This window comes from Euphorbia lathyris, chromosome 1, assembly GCF_963576675.1.
Source record: "Euphorbia lathyris chromosome 1, ddEupLath1.1, whole genome shotgun sequence".
Lineage (NCBI taxonomy): Eukaryota > Viridiplantae > Streptophyta > Magnoliopsida > Malpighiales > Euphorbiaceae > Euphorbia > Euphorbia lathyris.
The window spans coordinates 27,947,047-27,967,503 of record NC_088910.1 but is presented as its reverse complement, the minus strand read 5'-3'; the positions used below and the strand labels follow the sequence as shown (position 1 = coordinate 27,967,503).

General features: G+C 35.4%; 1 protein-coding gene and 1 pseudogene across 1 annotated transcript; one reads left to right on the top strand and one right to left on the bottom strand.

Moving 5' to 3' along the window:
- Window positions 1-1,046: 1,046 nt before the first annotated feature.
- LOC136217425 (uncharacterized) lies at window positions 1,047-1,745 on the bottom strand (annotated as a pseudogene).
- A 1,727-nt stretch (window positions 1,746-3,472) lies between these two features.
- On the top strand, window positions 3,473-4,740 carry LOC136224953 (carboxylesterase 1-like). The gene has a single exon (XM_066013398.1). It carries the CDS (start codon window positions 3,571-3,573, stop codon window positions 4,531-4,533), a length of 963 nt encoding a protein of 320 aa, XP_065869470.1. The 5' UTR covers window positions 3,473-3,570; the 3' UTR covers window positions 4,534-4,740.
- The last annotated feature ends 15,717 nt before the right edge of the window (window positions 4,741-20,457 follow it).

The window sequence follows — 20,457 nt, the reverse complement described above, 5'->3', positions numbered from 1 at the left end:
TATGGTTTACCTTTTGTCAAAACGATGATTGAGGTTCACGCTTTTAATAATGCTATTAAAACTATCTTTAACGACCTGAAAATGAAAATTTTCAAGAATTAAAGTTGTTCAATGCCATATTTTTTATGGAACTACATTTTCGATTTTAGAAAATAATCTCAAAATAAAAAAGTTGAAGAATTAAAATTGCTTAGAATATTAGTAGTTTTTAAAATATGTCATTTTTGAAGTCGTAAAGGGTGATTTTAATAGTATCAATCGAAAAAATCCTTATTTTGCTAAATTTGAAAACTCCAGTCTTCGTTTTGACAAAAAGTAAACCACAGTCCTTTATATGAAAATTAGTGAAATCACAGAGATTTTATTTGAACTTTACCCTTAAATTTAGCAACCTCATCAGTCTACGATTTTATCTTTTGTCATTTATTGGTATATAAACTTTCTAAAATAGTTACTCTCTATTGTGATAACTCTTTTTGTTGATCATTTTTCTAGAAAATACAAGTTGTTTACACAGTATTTTAAAAGATCATGTTGCAATATATATGACGTTGTATCAGTTTTCAGTTTTCTCTCCAGTTCTTTTTCGTTCCCTTCTCTTTATCGAACCAGTCTATTTAAATTTTTCATTAAATAAAAGTAAATTTATACAGTATGTTAAGATCATCTTTCAAAAAAAAAAAAACATTAGTATCAACCCTTATCCCTACATTTTATATGTTGCACTATTTAAATATTAATTGAGACTTATAATTATTCTCAAAGTAACCAATTTTAATATAATGTATATTCCCAGAATGGGGACAAGAATCTCTGCCCCATTCATGGCCACTAACAAAAATCCATTTAGCCAATGTCCTCGAACTCGTTAGTCAGTTAGACTTAAGTTACATGGAAGAAAATAATGCTCTTACATGATTTACATTCCCGCCTTGTAAAGTGACATTACCAGATTAAACCCAAAAAACTTGTGATAATAAATTAACTTCACTACTCTACCATCTGCAATGCATGAAGGAATAGGCAAATGCTGCTATAGGATTTATTTATCGGGTCTTCTTGGCTTTCGCCATTTTCTTCTTTCTTTTCTTTACGGCTTTTGGGGTTTTCGTCTTCCGAGCTTCTCTTTTCTCTTCTTTTACTTTCTTCTTATTCTCTTTTCTGGCAGCTTTTTTTTTTTTTATCAACACTGTTATCCTCTTTCTCAAATTCTGAATCGCTTGAATTCTCTTCATCTTCATCTTCCCCCGACCCAGACTCGGATTCTTCACCCTCTTGGCTTTCGCCATCCTTATTCACACAAGAATTTAATGGGTTCTCTTCAACTTTAGAAAGACTCCCCTTCAATCCTGTAATGGTTTTGTAGTACATATCTCCAGTATCCTTCCCACTTGTTATACGTATCACATCTTCCTCCGCATTCTTCACGTTATCTAATGTCTTTGGAATATATGACTGCACAAATACAGAGTCAGCAATTTCATCATCTGCAGTCACATCTCTTGTCAATATCTTTTGCTGAACCTGAAATAAGAAGTATTCCGTTCGGGATTAAAGTAAAGTCCGATTCACAAGTGCGGGCAAACCTCTTCCAAATAGCTGTCAACAGAATCATCAGTGATGGTTGGATCAACTGGAGACGAAAAAAAAAATTGTGATTTGCTAATTGAAAAGAAAGGAAATAAGAAATGCATGAAACTTTGAAAGAAACCAACAGCTTCGGCTCCTACTGATCTAAAACACATGGTATATATATATACAAATGTTGTGATATCTTTGGAAAACCCTAATTGAAGTTTAGATCTAATACAACTCTACTGATTGAAACGGTAATGTGATATACATAATAGAATTTGTAAGCGATAGATAAGATAAGGAAAGCTAGTGTTGGTGTGAGAGAAGTCTAACCGACTAATGAGAGTGTTATTTTATGGAAGATGCAACCTTTTTTGTTTTTTTCGTTGGAAGTGATATATACGAATTACAATTTAATTAATTATAAAAACACATTAATTTAGAAAATGATACATCAGCAAACTCTTTTAATATGAAGCCACATCAGCATGTTAATCTTCTAATTTCTCGACAAGTGTTACTTTTATTCCACACTTTATATATATAATAGATAGATGAGACTGATATAGGGGAATAAAGGGGCTTGAGCCCACACTATTACAGAAAAACTCTATTAACCTTTTCCATATGTTACTAATTTCTTTTTAAACATAATACATTATAGGTAGGAGACGAATCTAAGAAAGCAAAGAGCTTGAGCCCACACTGTTACCGAAAAACTCCATTTAAACCTTCATAGCTGTTGACTTTTTTAGAAAAGTTAGTTTTTCTTTGTGGTAGATTAGCTAAGTTTTCACTATAGATCATTCCATTGAAATATTTTCTTAAATGTTTATAAAGATTTTTTTATTTTAAAATATATAAATATTTTTAAACTATTATATTTATCTGATAAATGTAGACCAGATCCATTGGTCCGCCAATCCCATCCAAGCCTGCTCTTTACAGATTGGGTTTGGACACATATTCCGAACCCATTCAAACCCGCAAATTAAATGGGTTGGATTTAAAATTTACTTTAAAATCCGAGTTGGCCCGGCTTGGTCCACTATTACCTTTAAATGCTGAAAATAAGGAATTTTGGATATTATCATAGATTTGGAAATAAATCACACTGCCATTAAATTTGAAAACACGCTGATCATAAATTTATAATATATTACTCCCCAAAAAAATAAATGTATAATATACAGTGGCAATTTTTTTAAGTATAAAGATATCATTCTTGCATTATATGATTTTAGTAGTGGAATTTTATTATTAAGTATATTCATCATATAAATAGAATAATTGGATTTAAATGGACTGGATTTGGTTAAATTTCTGCTGGTGTTCAATTTTACCTAAATAAAAGCCGAAAGAAAATGGAGTTAAAGGATTTTTTTACTCATTTGATTGATGAACTTTGTTGGACCCATCGCTTAAGTGCATGACTAATCCCCACCAAAGTAAAAGGCCGCTCGCTACTCTAACGGGTGGGTTTGTGTCAGAGGTTACGCAAGCTCTTCTCATAATTTGAAAAAAAAGAGACCAATGATTCGTTATTGGAGTAGATAGCAACAATCTGGGAATTAGTTTTTTAGTCTTCCCAGTCCAGTCTAAACCCGATGGAAATATACTATGCGTTGGATTTGCTTGAATAAAGCAATTTAGTGCTAAGCTCAGCCATGAACAGATCTAGGTAAAAATAATAAAATTTTATTAATATATATATATTATTTGTGTGGTTATTCTCTTAAACCAATGTGTGTATTATTATGAATATGGTTTAAAACATTGTTAATTAGAGTGGAACTGTTCAATTTAGCATTAATTTATAGGGCTTCTATCTTAGTGCATGTGAGGAATGGGATTGTGTGAATATTATGTCTCACATGAGACAAAACTCCTCCACTTCCTACATTAATCGCTCCGTTGAATTCTTACAAAATGTGATCAGCATCAGCAACTCTATAAAATATGCCCCTCATCACGTAATTCTCTGCAACAATCTCTATGGCAGACGCAGAGCCCCCTAATCCCGATTTCCGAAGTTGGATCGTTTCAAACCCAGATGGAACCCATACCCGTGTCTTTAATTATCCTACTGTACCTCCAAATTCATCTTCCTCTCTTCCTGTCCTAACTAAAGACATCCAAATCAACTCCGCTAACAAAACTTGGCTCCGAATTTACCTTCCACGCCACCTACTCGATTCTTCATCCTCCGCCGCCAACAACCGCCGCCTTCCTCTCCTACTTTATTTTCACGGCGGCGGCTTTGTTTTCTTCGCTGCAGATTCAACCATTAACCATGACTTCTGCGTCATCATGTCTCAACGCATTGATGCAGTTGTAGTCTCCGTTGAGTATCGTAGTGCGCCCGAACACCGCCTTCCGGCTGCATACGACGATGCTTTTGAGGCGCTGCAATTTATAAAGTCTTCTCAAGAGGATTGGTTGACTCAATTTGCTGATGTGTCCAGATGTTTTCTTATGGGCACTAGTGCTGGTGGAAACATTGCGTATCATACGGGGCTCCGAGTTTGTAAATCGGGTCGGGAGTTGGAGCCGTTGAAGGTTCAAGGATTAGTACTTCACCATCCTTTTTTTGGCGGGTTGGAAAGAACCGGGTCGGAGTTGAAAATGGGTAACAACTGTGGTTTGCCGCTGGATGGGACTGATTTTTTGTGGGAATATTCTTTGCCGGTCGGGTCGGATAGGGATCATGAGTACTGTAATCCAATGGTTTCGGGTTTAAACAAGTGCCAAATTATTCGGGAATCGGGTTTGCGGGTACTTGTATTTGGTGCTTATGGGGATCCGATGATTGATCGACAGATGGGATTTGCTAAAATGCTAGAAGATAACGGTGTGATGAATGTGGCTCACTTCTACGAGGGTACTCATGGTGTAGAGTTTATAGATTCAGCTAAAGCTGAGTTAATGTTTTGTATTTTAATTGATTTTTTTCTCTAAATAAGGAAGAAAATTTATTATAATCACAACTCACCAAATAACTGTACGCCAATTACAGTAAAACCTCTATAAATTAATAATGTTGGGACTATGAAATTTTATTAATTTATAGAATTTATTAATTTATCGAGTATAAAATTAGTGATCTGGCCCAAATCGGGACCAGAAGAAATTATTATTTTAAAGAGGTTATTAATTTATCGAGTATTAATTTATGAAAGTTTGACTATAATTTTAAATTTTGAATCAAGTTATATGTATTTTGTTTTTATTTATTTATTGGTTGGGTAGAGTATTTTTGGTTCAATTTCCGTGTAGTGTTAAAATGAGTCAAACTTGAATTAGTAATAATCTAATCGAGTTAAGTATCAATTCCATATTGTGTTATTAGGTCAGATTTATTTTTATCGTGTTGGTGATTTTTAAAAATATAAGAGAATATGTTATTATTTTTAAATATTTGTTGTCATTTTTGGATCACTCATGATTCACAAGTCTAATGATATTATATCGGGGGAGTTATGTAATGTGTTTATAAAATATAAGAGGTTCGAGTCGTGTAATTTTATTAACTTTATTACAAAAAATAACATGTAAAAATATGAAAGAATATAACAATAATTTTAAGTATTCGTGTTATTTGTGTCATTTTTTGAATAGCATGTTAATCCTAATCTAACATAAAAAATTTACGTATCAATTTCGTGTTAACTAAAAAATGACATGTCACCTACTAACTTAAACCTTAACATTAAAATTACATATCGATCGTGTATACTTTTACCATCTCTAATTGGATGTTAACAATAAAAAAGTATAATAACTATATAATTTTTTCTTTACATCAATCAACTTCCAATAAAAAATTATAAGGTTAATTACATATAAATGTCATGTGATTTCGCCGATTTGCAGATTGGTACTTGTGGTATTTTTTTTTTTTTGCAAATGTAATCCTCTAGTTTGCAAAATTTTGTATTTGGGTTCACTTTGTCAGAATTTGACCGATAACGAACTCGAAATGAAAATTTCTAGAGTTAAATGATATCTTAAGCAACTTTAATTCTTCAACTTTTTAGGTTTGATGTCATTTAGTGTTGTTTTTTTATGAGAGAGAAAGTTAATATTTAGAGAGAGAAAACTCAAAAAATGATGATTTTGAAAAATAAAAAATATGGTTCCATAGTAAATATGATACTAAATAATTTTAATTCTTGAAAATTTGCAAAAATGTAAAATTTTGCAACCTCATGATTGCGTTTGTAAAAAAAAAAAAAAAAAAAAAAAAAAAAAAAAAAAAAACAGATACCAATATACAAATCCATGTAACTACATCACATCTACCTATAATTAACCCGGAATAATATTCATTTAGTTTTTCATTAGTATTTAGTCCATGGAAAAACTCCTCATGAATAAATAAATTGAAATTTATTTGACTAATTCAAAAGTTTGAATGATTAAAAATTTCAGCTCGCTTAAATTATTAATCTCGGATTCAAATCCTAAAAAATGTTACAAAATATAATTGGGAGAGAATGAAAAAAAAGTATAAAAATGAAACTGAAACCAGCTTTTTTTTAACATAAAAATTTAGATCAAAACAGAATATATATATTCATTGCGAAGATATCCTAAAATTTAGGATTTAGGATGAGTTTACAAATCCTCCATTAAAAAGTTAAATTTTGAACTCCAAGTTTAGAAAGTAAGAATTCTAGTATAACAATATGTAACTTTGAATTCGGGTTTAAATTAGGATATTTGTTAGGCTCGGTATGGTCATATATCATTTAATTAGGTACAAGAATATTACAAAGATTTATGGTAAAGTCTAAAATATCCGTATACTTTTTTATTTTGAGGTCGTTAATCGTTATTTTTATAGTGTTATCATTGTTTTTAGTAAAACGAAAATCACATATCTTATCTCAACAATTTTTTATTTCAGATATCGGTTTAACAAAAAGTGAAAGAACAATGGTCGTTTTTAGACTTTACTCAATATTTATTGTCCGACTGAGTTTTGAGAAATTAAAAACTCTCAGGGAATATCAATATCCCTCCGGAATGAGATATCAAATACCCCCGAGACCTTTGATGAACACGCCAACTTCCTATCTACACTCTTATGCACATTTTCGTAAACTATTGAATTTTTTAAGTTTATATGAATGAATTATACATATTATGTCATATGCCATTTCACCTATTAGGAAAAACATAATTACTGAGCCTTATCGTTTCACCATTTTCATTTCAAAGAATATAGACGGTGAATAAAAATAAAATATAAATCCCAAAAAACAAATAGGGCAAAAAATAAAATAAAATAACATTTACAAATACATACGGACATTTTCGGCCCTTCATTACATTCTCCATGTTTTCAGATCACTATTTGGATTAATAAAACATAAGTTCAATTTCAAATAAAACCCTTGTGATTTTACTAATTTTCAGATAAAGAACTGTGGTTTATTTTTTGTCAAAACGAGGATTTAGGTTTCGTATTTAGATTAATGCTATTAAAACCATCTTTAACGTCCTGAAAATGAAAATTTTCAAGAATTAAAGTTGTTCAATATCATATTTTGTATGGAACTACATTTTCGATTTTCGAAATCATCTTTTTTTGAACTTTTTCTTTCTAAACATTAACTTTCTCTCTCTTTACTAAACATCATCTAAATAATCTTAAAATAAAAAAGTTGAAGAATTAAAGTTGTTTAGAATATTAGTAGTTCTTAAAATATGTCATTTTTAAAGTCGTCAAGGGTGATTTTAATAGTATCAATCGAAAAAGTCCTTATTTTGCTAAAGTTAAAAACTTCAATCCTCGTTTTGACAAAAAGTAAACCACAGTCTTTTATCTCAAAATTAATGAAACCACATGGGTTTTATTTAAAATTTACCCTAAAACATAATTACAATAAATAATAAATAATACCAAATGGAAATGTTAGAATCGATAAATAAAATAAATATACAATTTTAAGCTTTCAGGACAACGTCATATTTGGATTGTAATAGACTCTTTTTAAACTGAAGCAACCTCTAGATAGTAATAAGGGAGGGTTAAGATGTGGAAGATGCCATACGGATGGTGTTAGGGGGTTAAAGTTTCGTGCAGAGCCATCTCCTAGGCGACATCCCGATATTCCAATTCCAATATATTTCACCTCTAATGTTAACTGGTTTTCGTCCTCCCATGGCTTTATGGGGAAGCGGAAACATCTCACAAACTAGTATAGTGTCTATATACGAGCCCTAAGGTGGCACCTAAATAGCATATACTCTTAATTATAGTTGTCTCGCGTCCCAAATTCAAACTCAACCAACATTTAAACCTCATTAAAATTGTAGGAGCTTATCTCATCCATTTAGATATAAGATTTGAGGGGTAAGACTCTTATCCATCCTTTATATCCCTACACTATCTATAAAACAAACATGTTTTTTTATCTATATCCGACGCCATTCATCCCTTGTAATAAACACCCTCTAAGACTTTCATTCTCTCTTTATCGATGAGCCTCTCTCCACTCTTAGTCTCTCCTTATTTAATTTTTTTATTAATAATTTATTATCTAGAAGTCTCTCTCCCTCACTGTTGGTAAATATAACAATATATATTAATTTTAATGATAAAATAATAAATAAGGATTGAATATAAGTAGTACTATTGGAGATGACATGTATGTCACTCCTCAAATCACTATTGTTTATATTATTTTTGGAGAGTAGACTAAATGGGTGTTTGTTAGGCCATATTCTTTATCACTTAATTTCAGTAACAATCAGTTCAGTTCAGTTCAATTCAGTTCAGTTCAGTTCAGTTCAGCATTCAGTTTCAGCATCCAGTTTCAGTATTCAGTTTCAGTATTCAGTAATTTATCCTTATTTATTATATTATAATTATTTATATATAATTTATTATAATAATAATTATTATTTAATTTATTATTATTTATTATTATTATTATTTATAGTTATTATTATCTATAAATTAGATAAAAGTTAAGAAATGATAGTCAGGAAATGATAGTTTATTAAAGTATATATCGTTTAATAAAAAAATTAAAACTAAAGTATGCTTTCATATTTAAAAATTAGGAATTGCACTCAAATTTATCGAATTTATCAATGTTAGAGATAAAATTGCACCATTTTAGATGTTAGGGGTAAAATTACCCATGACCCAAAACGTTAGGGATATTTTTACACTTTAACCCTTAATTAGAATAAAAAGTTAAGAGTTTGTATTCATATAAAAATTTGTATTTGATTTCATAGGCTTTAAATTATATGTAAATTTGTGTTTGTATGTAATTTGTATTTTTAATTTAAATTAGACTCATTTTTATTTAATTTTATAGGCTTTTATCGAGCCAAAATTTTATCAAGCCGAGCTTTTATTTGATATTCAATTTAGTTTTATCTTTAATAATATATTTATTTATTTATTATTGATATTATTAAATTTATTAGAACCATCATTATTATTATTATAAGTTTATTAATGTCCAATATTATCAATTAAATTATTTTAAAGTCTAATATCATCATTATTGTTTAGTTCCGTTCAGTTCGGTAGTATTCAGTTAAGTTCAGTAGTATTCAGTTAAATTCAGTTCAGTTCAGTTCAGTATTCAGCAGTATTCAGTTCAGTTCAATTCAGTTCAGTTCAGTTCAGTTCAGTTTTTTCAGCAATAAAGAACGGAGCCTTATTCCATTTTCTCCTTTAGTTTGTCTTTTCATATTAAAAATGAGAGTTTTTAGGTGTTTGATTAGGAAACTGACGTTTGCCTTTTATAAATGAAAAATATTGTTTATATTATTTTTAAAGAGTGGGCTAAGCGAATGTTTGTTTACTCCATTTTCTTTTTCATATTAAAAAAGAGAGCTTTTGAGTGTTCGGTTAGAGAACTATTGTTTGCATTTTATACATGAAAAATAGTTTTTTCTAACACCAGTCAATCACTGCTTTTCCAACAGAAAACAACTAACCTCAAATATCATAAGAGTTTCTTGGAGATATTCTTACATTTTACACAAAAATTTCATTGAAAAATTACCTACAATTATGTCAAATAATAATTTAAATTATGTTAAACTGAGTAAATTATTTTTTAAAGATTGTTATAAATTAGGAATTAGGATATATTTTTTTAGGGTTTAGAATTTATGAATTGAGGTCTAGAATTTTTTAAATTGTGATATAAAAACATACTTTATTTATGATAAATAAAAAATAGTGACATATTGAGAATTAATTTTGATAGTATGGTTTTATTGTAATTTCATAACTAATTATTCAAAAAAAACTTTTCTTTCAAAAAAATGTAAACTTTTTTTTAAATGAGGTTTAAAAGAGGCCTAGAGAAAAAAAAAGGCCTAGAGAGTTATCCACCATTTGTTGTTAGGGAAATTTACACAGAAATTCAGGTTTGAAAAAATATCTACAACAATGTCACAAAATAATTTGAATTTTATCAAATTAAATAAACCACTATTTCTCAAAGTAACAATTCCTAAAAGTTAAGAATTTTGAAATTCAACTCTATTTTACCCGCCTGACATTTTTAAAACAGTTTTAATACTTTTTGATATATTATAAATTAAATTATCAGAACTGATGAAGTTATAGATATTATTACTATTCATGTCTTTTATGTAAAAGACCCTTATTGTTAAGTATGGGCCTAGCTCGGGATGACGAAGCCCCGGCCCAACTTTAGAAGAAAGGGAAAATTACATAGAAATCCATCTTTTAAAAACTATTTACAACTATATCAAATTATAATTTTGGATTATGTCAAACTAGTAAATTCAGTATTTTTAATATAACTAATTATTAATGATTAAACAAAAAAAGTTCATTCTCTCCAATTCCAACGATTATTTGAAAATCGATTTTCAAAAAAAATTGTTATATACAATTTTTTGTTTTATCTAGGACCCATAAATTATTAAGACCATCTTACTATCACTTAATGTTTTTTCCGTAGAACTCAAACTCGATACTGTTAACCACTCAATCTAACGTTACTTGATTTAGTAAAAGAAAGTTAAATGTTACATTTTTTTTTAATTTTAATATATTATGGAACATTAAAAAGATTCAAATGGTTGTCAAAAAAAAAAAGGATTCAAATGTATTTAGCATAGATATGTAAACTTATTGATTCAAAAAAAAAAAAAAAGATATGTAAACTTATTATTTTTTTGTATATAATTATTTATATTTTAATATATTGATTATATATAATTATAATCAAACTCCATTTTCAAGGTTGGATTTGAATGAATATATTTATCCTTTCCTATTTTGTCTTCATAAAAATGTGTAGTAGTCAAACTCTTATAATTGTTCCAAATTTCAATTCTGATAATTTTGTCATTTTCTTTACCGATATTATAATTGTTCTGGACACTCCAAAATGTTATTCCGTTTCTCTTGATGCATATCTACTTTTGATATTTTTGGATTAATACTATTATATTTAATTATACCTGGTAATTAATTTATTAGTCTCTATATTTTGATAAAACACACTATTTAGATTTTATATTTTCAAAAACACACGGTAAGGTTTCTAATTTTTTTCTCAGTGAACTGTTTAATCCTTCGGTCTATTTGTTAGATTTTTTACCGTTTATGAATTTAGAAATGACTAAATTACCCTTTAATAAATCAAAATCAATTCACACCTCTGTGCCTTTCTCTCACAACTCGCGCTCACACAAAAAAAAAATTATATTTACTATTAGTTTTTTTGGTATTAATTTATTATATAATATTTTTTTTTGAAGAATTTATTATATAATATTTTTAAGAAATACTAATTCCATTCTAAGATAAAATTTTGTAAATTAAGGACTCATTTAAAAAAATAAGGTTCAATATGTTGAATGAATAGTTTGATATAGGGAAGATTATGGAGATAGAGAGAGATAAGTAATAACACAATTAATGGTTTGAATCACCTTAATGATTCTGGCTCAGAGGCCTTGTATTTATAGTGAGCCAATAGTAGTTTGTATAGGAATACAATACATAAGTATAGTCGTATTGAAACTCTACCTAGCTAGTAATATAGACAGATTGAAACTCTAACTAGATAGGAATCTATTTACAGAGATAATAGGAATATTATCTCTAACACCCCCCTCAAGCCGATGGCGGGCACGAACAAAGAGGCGAGAGCGTAGCATCGTGAAGCGAGCCGGAGCTAGCGGCTTGGTGAGTATGTCTGCAACCTGATCATCGGTTGGAATAAATATGACACTGAGAAATCCTCTGTGAACTTGTTCACGAACAAAATGATAGTCTAGCTCAATGTGTTTCGTGCGAGCATGAAACACTGGATTTGAGGTGAGATAAATTGCTCCAACATTATCACACCATAACTGAACCCGGGTGGGTAATGGAAATCCGAGATCCGAGAGAAGAGATTTGAACCATAGTAGTTCTGCTGTAGCATTTGCCACTGCCTTGTATTCACTTTCCGTTGAGGATCTGGCTATTGTGGGTTGCTTGCGGGTCTGCCACGATACAATGCTGGATCCAAGGTAGACACAGAAGGCACCCGTGGATCGTCGATCATCAGGACACCCTCCCCAATCACTATCTGAGTAACAATGGATGTGCTGTATTGGTTTGATGGACATGACTATGCCAAAGTCTGATGTGCCCTGAATATATCGTAAGACCCTCTTAACTCCTTTCCAGTGCTCATCAGTCGGACAGTGCAGAAACTGACATAATTTGTTAACTGCAAATGCAATGTCAGGACGAGTGAATGTTAAGTATTGAAGTGCCCCCACAATGCTTCGATATTCATCTCTAGAGGTTAAGCTGGTGCCTAGCTCCTTTGAAAGTGTTGGCGTGGTGGCCATGGGCGTTAGTGTGGGCTTGGAGTCAATCATCTTCACTCTGTCTAGGATGTCAGCCACATACTTGGCCTGACACATGTGAATGCCATCCTTCTCATATCTGATCTCAATTCCGAGAAAGTATTCTGCCTTGCCAAGATTGCGAATGGGAAACTCATGTTCGATGGCTGCAATAGTGTTGGTGATGTGTGCAGGGTGGTTCCCTGTTATGAGTATATCATCAACATAGCACAGAATGTAAGTCTTTTCAGTGTCGGTGCGTCTGATGAACAAAGAGTTGTCAGCCTGTGACATTTTGTACCCAAGGGAGAGGAGGAATGTTCGAAGGCGAGTGAACCATTCTCACGGTGCTTGCTTTAATCCATAGAGACTCTTTTTGAGAAGACAGACATGATCTGGTCGGTCACTGTCCCGAAAACCCTGCGGTTGTTCCATATATATCGTCTCTGATAAGTTTCCATGAAGAAATGCATTGGAGACATCAAGCTGATTGATGAACCAGTTGTTTGCTGCTGCAATGGCAAATACAGACCTAATGGTTGTAGCTTTGATTACTGGACTGAATGTTTCTTTGTAGTCAATCCCAGCTTTTTGAGTGAATCCTCGTGCTACCAAGCGAGCTTTGTGACGATCAATGGTTCCATCAGACTTCTTCTTTGTACGAAAGAGCCACCTGGAGGTGATGACATGCTGATCATGTGGTCTCGGTACAAGTTGCCATGTGCCATTGTCCAGAAGAGCTTGAATCTCTTCAGACATTGTTGTACGCCATTCTGATTGTTTGTTGGCTTTACTGAAGCATGTGGGATCCACTGTGCCATTTGGATGTGTAGTTAAAAGTCCCTCAAACCTTCCTCTTGACTGAAGAGACGATTGTCGAAGTTGCATATAATGTTGTCGTGGACCAATCAGTGGTGCATTGCGAGGCCTGGGCCTTTCAGTTGGAATAGGAGCAGGTGGTGCAGTTTCAGGAGGAGGAGAATCTGTTTGTGGCATGATGTTCTCTTCATGAGGTACTGCATTCTGTATTTCCGGTGTGGTAATGTTCACAGCATCAACTGGTGTGCTAGGATCATTCTGAGGAACATGTGTTGATGCAGCCGTGACCACTGGCGACAGACATTGAGGTGGAGCTAAAGGAGCAGTGTTTGTGGCTTCGGAGTCAGGAGGAGTAATTGGGGTTCCAGGATGAGGACCAGAGTGGACAGGTATGATGGGTTGGGAGCATGGAACCAAGTTAGAAGTAGATACTATAGGATTGGGATTAGAGAAATTACCTGGATACGGGCCGAGTAGAGATGGTAGTTGACACGATGTGCTTACCCCCGAGTTGCTAGATGAAGGTGATGATGCAGTGATTGCTGATGCAGGAAAGACTTCTTCATTGTGCTGCACAAATTTGCAGATGTATATGCGTCCGGTGGCATATTCAAGACATATATCCCCAGAATGATTTTCTGATGGACCAAGGTAGACACATAACTTGGAGCGAAAGTCAAATTTGTGCTGATTGTATGGACGAAGAAGGGGATAGATACCACTACCAAAAATGCGTAAGGCCGTATAGGCAGGCTGTTTCTTGTAGAACAAGAAATAGGGTGACTTGTTGTTTAGGATTTTGGTGGGTAAGTAGTTAATTAGCATAATGCTGTGTATCATGGCATAGTTCCAGAATTTTAAAGGTAAAGATGCATTGGCTAGCAAAGTAAGGCAGGTATCAACGACATGTCTAATTTTTCTCTCAGCTATACCGTTTTGTGCATGAGTGTGAGGGCATGCAATCTTGTGTATAATGCCATGTCGTTTGAAAAAAGGTTGTAGTTTTTGAAACTCTCCCCCAAGATCAGAGTAAATATTCTTAACCCTTGCACTATACTGATTAGAGATCATGGCATAAAAATCACAGAAGGTTGAAAAAACATCACTCTTATTCTTTAAACAGAAAACCCATGCAAATCTAGTGAATTCATCAATGATTATTAAAAAATAACGGTGGCCAAGACAAGAAACAACTGGAGCTGGCCCCCAAACATCCAGATGTAAGTTCTCAAAAGTAAATGTGCTAGAGCGAGTAATAGAGGGTAAAGAGCTTCTAGCAAGCTTGCCTAATGGATAAAAAGAACAATTGCTAACTGGTTTTGAAGAGGATAGATTGTTTCCTTTGAGAACTGAGCTGACTGTCTGATTCTGACAATGTCCAAGCCGTGCATGCCACCTTTCAAAAGACACCTTCTCTCCAACTAGCGCCTCCTTCAGGGTGGGTGTAAGCACATAAAGCCCATCTTTACTCGGGCCCCATAATAGGATTTCCCCAGTTGTTTGGTCCTTCACAAGAAAATGGTTAGGCCAAAATTCAAAGAAACATGAGTTGTCACGGGTAAATTTTTGAACAGATAATAAAGATTTTGTAAGCTTGGGAACAAGTAGGGCATCATTAATTTTCAAATTATTGATATTTGAATTTCCAAAGTGAGAAATTTGCAAACCTTGACCATTGCCAAACTGAACTGTATCATATCCTGGGTATGGCTTCATTTGATGAAGTTGAGTCGGATTTGCGGTCATGTGATTGGTTGCTCCTGTGTCTGGATACCACGGCTGATTAGGACCCATGAATGGATTTGGTGGTTGTTGCCATGCCATGTGCGCTTGTGGTCCAGGATTGTATTGTGCTCTTGAATTGTTCTTTGGTCTTTTGCACTTGTCAGCCCAGTGGCTTGGATCACCACAATTGTAGCACTTGCCACTTTTTCTCTTCTTTGGATTCTGCTTCTTTGAGTGATTTGTTTCCATGGTGGATACATTGGCCTCCCGATGTGCAGATACACCCTCGGGCTGAAGCAGAGTTGTCTTTCTGGTTGATTGAATCATGCCCTCAACTACCTTCAAGCTGTGCAAAATCTCTTGATAGTTGATGTTTGTACCGCGCTGAGTTACAAGATTCTGGACAGTGGAGCGATACTCTTCTGCTAAACCTTTGTAAAGAACTGACGGTAGTAGATGTCGAGGATAAGGATTCCCTGAGGCAGCCAGATCATCAAGGATGGACTTCACTTTTTGCATATACGCAGTGACAGACATTCCTCCTTGCTCAAGCTCATGCAGTTCGACTCCCATCTGAAACTGTTTGCTGCCTGTAATAAGCCCGTAGGCATCCTCTAAGGCTAGCCAAATATCATGTGAGTATTTGAGATATGCAATCTTAGAAAACACCTCTTCGGTTATTGAATTTAGGAGCAAAGTCCTAACCACATTTTCTACATCATCCCATTGAATAAAAGATGGATTTATGATTAAATCCGCAGCTGATGTCACAAAACCTGTTCTAGGAATAAATTTGGGTGGAGGTGGTGTTGAACTAAGAATGTGAGGAAGAAGATGATAGGTTTGAAGGGTAGATTCCATGGACATTCTCCATGCTTTGTAGTTTTTCGGGGTTAATTTGATGCTAATGTTGATATTTGTGGGTGGTTGTCTTGGTTGTTCAACATGAGTGGAGATAGGTTCTGGATGGACAGGATTGCTTGTAGTATGAGGGATGGAGGATGAAAGAAAGTTGTGTCTAACATTGTTTGACGGTGCATCAATAGTGTTATGAACCGAATTTGAGAAGAAAAATGGTGAGGGATCATGGGATAATTGAGTATTGTAACAAAACGGTGAAGTATGAGATTCAGAAATAACCTGCTTTTTGTTACTGGCTTCAGCTGCCTGATACGCTGCTAGGGCAGCAAGAACTGATGGAGAAAATAGAGTTGGAGGTGTCGCAGATTGTTGCACTTGAATAGATGGCTGCTGAACCAAAACTTGTTGATTCCGCTTCTGCAGAATAGCCGCCTGATATGCCGCAAGAGCGACTAGTATTGCGGTGTCGTTGGCGGATGGCGTCAGTGTCGCGGTTTGCCCTAGCGGCTATTCGCGCGCTGCTGTCGCGGGTGGAGGAGGTGCGGGTTGCGCAAAAGCAGCAGACACAGGACGCGCTTGGGCAACGGCAGCCGCGGTGAAGGGTGCAGGGGCCGTGGCAGACGGTGCGGGCGGCGCCTGTGCGCCTGATTGAGGTTGCGCCGGTGTGATCGCCGTGGCAGAAGGTGCAGGACGCGCCTGGGTATTGGCCGCCCTTGCGCTGGCCGCCTGGTAGGCTTCGAGAGCCGCGCGAACCTCCGGCGGAAAGGTATCGCCGACTGTGTGCGGAGGAGGTGCGGCTGCCGCGGATGTTGGTGCGGCTAGAAACACGGAATCGCCGGTGACGAAAGGCGAGGTGAACCTCCATCCCGACGATGCGAACGACCCACAGTAGGCGTCGTTTGTGTTTTGGGCAGCCGCGGAGTCAGAGGCGCCGATGGATGCGATCTGGATGGTGGCGACACCGGCGGCGATGGCTGTTGCGGCGGCAGCGGCTTTGAACTGTGAATAGGTGGGTGATTGAGGATGATCAGAGGATGCAGAAGTTGATACTACTGATACCATGTTAAGTATCAGAGCCTACCTGATCATCGGTTGGAATAAATCTGACACTGAGAAATCCTCTGTGAACTTGTTCACGAACAAAATGATAGTCTAGCTCAATGTATTTCGTGCGAGCATGAAACACTGGATTTGAGGTGAGATAAATTGCTCCAACATTAACACACTATAACTGAACCGGGGTGGGTAGTGGAAATCCGAGATCCGAGAGAAGAGATTTGAACCATAGTAGTTCTGATGTGGCATTTGCCACTGCCTTGTATTCACTTTCCGTTGAGGATCTGGCTATTGTGGGTTGCTTGCGGGTCTGCCACGATACAATGCTGGATCCAAGGTAGACACAGAAGGCACCCGTGGATCGTCGATCATCAGGACACCCTCCCCAATCACTATCTGAGTAACAATGGATGTGCTGTATTGGTTTGATGGACATGACTATGCCAAAGTCTGATGTGCCCTGAATATATCGTAAGACCCTCTTAACTCCTTTCCAGTGCTCATCAGTCGGACAGTGCAGAAACTGACATAATTTGTTAACTGCAAATGTAATGTCAGGACGAGTGAATGTTAAGTATTGAAGTGCCCCCACAATGCTTTGATATTCATCTCCAGAGGTTAAGCTAGTGCCTAGCTCCTTTGAAAGTGTTGGCGTGGTGGCCATGGGCGTTAGTGTGGGCTTGGAGTCAATCATCTTCACTCTGTCTAGGATGTCAGCCACATACTTGGCCTGACACATGTGAATGCCATCCTTCTCATATCTGATCTCAATTCCGAGAAAGTATTCTGCCTTGCCAAGATTGCGAATGGGAAACTCATATTCGATGACTGCAATAGTGTTGGTGATGTGTGCAGGGTGGTTCCCTGTTATGAGTATATCATCAACATAGCACAGAATGTAAGTCTTTTCAGTGTCGGTGCATCTGATGAACAAAGAGTTGTCAGCCTGTGACATTTTATACCCAAGGGAGAGGAGGAATGTTCGAAGGCGAGTGAACCATTCTCGCGGTGCTTGCTTTAATCCATAGAGACTCTTTTTGAGAAGACAGACATGATCTGGTCGGTCACTGTCCCGAAAACCCTGCGGTTGTTCCATATATATCGTCTCTGATAAGTTTCCATGAAGAAATGCATTGGAGACATCAAGCTGATTGATGAACCAGTTGTTTGCTGCTGCAATGGCAAATACAGACCTAATGGTTGTAGCTTTGATTACTGGACTGAATGTTTCTTTGTAGTCAATCCCAGCTTTTTGAGTGAATCCCCGTGCTACCAAGCGAGCTTTGTGACGATCAATGGTTCCATTAGACTTCTTATTTGTACGAAAGAGCCACCTGGAGGTGATGACATGTTGATCATGTGGTCTCGGTACAAGTTGCCATGTGCCATTGTCCAGAAGAGCTTGAATCTCTTCAGACATTGCTGTACGCCATTCTGATTGTTTGTTGGCTTTACTGAAGCATGTGGGATCCACTGTGCCATTTGGATGTGTAGCTAAAAGTCCCTCAAACCTTCCTCTTGAATGAAGAGACGACTGTCGAAGTTGCATATAATGTTGTCGTGGACCAATCAGTGGTGCATTGCGAGGCCTGGGCCTTTCAGTTGGAATAGGAGCAGGTGGTGCAGTTTCAGGAGGAGGAGAATCTGTTTGTGGCATGATGTTCTCTTCATGAGGTACTGCATTCTGTATTTCCGGTGTGGTGATGTTCACAGCATCAACTGGTGTGCTAGGATCATTCTGAGGAACAAGTGTTGATGCAGCCGTGACCACTGAAACCGATTGAACCGATTGAACTAACAGCTCTGATACCATGTCAAGGAACCGATTGAACTAAAAGCTCGAGCTGATAGTTAAGGCACAATCATATATCTTATATTAATCTCCGACACAATATGCTACTATCTTATATATCTCATCTTTAATGACTTATTCTCACACAATTTCGATCTCTTCTCATTATTAACAATATAAGTAAAATAAATAAATTTCTAAAGTGACGCAATATTTTCTCTATTTTCAACCAATATTACCTAATAAACTTTACATATTCTTTCTTATAGAATAAAAAACGTTGTATTTTTTTTCCGGAAAGATGCGTTGTTAAAAGAAAGATTTTTAGGAAGGGAAAACTAAAGAAAATGAGTAATTGAGTAAACATGATTTATAATTCAGAATTTTTTTTCCTTCTCTTAAACAACATATAATTCAGAATTGATGGCTCGGGATGTTGAGTTAATATTGAAACTTCGACCTCTTGGTTTGGGCAGTGATGTTAGGATTTGGAAGAACAGTCGTGACGGGTTGTATAGTGTCCGTTCGGCCTATAAGCTAACGGTTGAGCATATTGCTCCAGGAGGACAATTGGTGGAGGGTGATTGGTCACGGCTTTGGGGTTTGGATATTCCATATAAGGTGCGTTATTTTGCTTGGCGACTCTGTCGTGATTGCTTACCACATCGGGTGAATTTACGGTTTAAGGGGGTACAAATTCTGCCGGATTGTGTGATCTGTAGTCAGGATATTGAGGATAGTTGGCATATTTTTATGGAATGTCAGTTGGTGGTGGTTGTTTGGCAGGAGGTTGGGCTTAATGTTCTGATCGGCTCTCTTACTTTGTTGGCTCATAATGTTAGTCATCTAATTTTTTCTGTGTTAGCTGCTGTCGATCCTACGAGGGCTGGTATGTTTCTTACTTTACTTTGGAGTATATGGGGGCAGCGCAGTGAAAAATTATGCGATAACACGGTGGAGTCAGTCAGTCGTGTTGTTAGGGGCTCGGAGGAAATAATTTCTGATTGGAAAAAAGCTCAAGTGCTGCGCAAGGGTCCGTGCTCTATGGTTAATATTCAGGTATGTAATAAATGGCATGTTCCTCCTGTTGGTTGGGTAAAATGTAATGTAGACGTAAGCACTTTTGCATCGTCTAAACAGTTTGGTGTAGGAGCCGTTATTCGTAATGTTGATGGGCAGTTTATTGCGGCTCGGGTTAATAAGAAGGAGAGGCTGCCGGGGTTCGGGAATGTGAAGCTTGGGCACTCCTTGAGGCTTTGATTTGGACTGTTCAAAGAGGATTTCGTAGAGTAATTTTTGAGACCGATGCCCAAGTGGTTGTTAATGCTATTAATTCTCCGTCTCTTGATATCTCAGAGTTTGGGGATGTGATTGATAGTTGTCGTCTTTATATTCGTTCCAATGATTCTTTTAAGGTCACCTTCATTCGGAGACATGCAAACGGGATTGCTCATACTTTAGCTAGAGAATCTCGTTTTACTTCTAGTCCCGTTGTTTTTGAGAATTTACCTTGTTTCTTAGCTGATGTAATCAACATTTTTTGTCCGGTTGTGGCCCATTAATGCAATTATCTTTAAAAAAAAAAACACTTTAAGTCATTTTTTAGAATATTCTGAGGTGCCGTTTGGTAAGATGTAATGACCTTCGTAATGGAATGACCATTACATTGAAGGCTTATTACCATGTTTGGTTGCATGTTACAATTTCATTGTAATGGAATGAGAAAACCTTGAGTTAAATTTTGTTGAATGAAATATTGTAATCCCCATTAC

Coding starts and splice junctions, on each gene's coding strand:
- LOC136224953 (XM_066013398.1), top strand. CDS start 3,571: ATGGCAGACGCAGAGCCCCCTAATCCCGATTTCCGAAGTTGGATCGTT.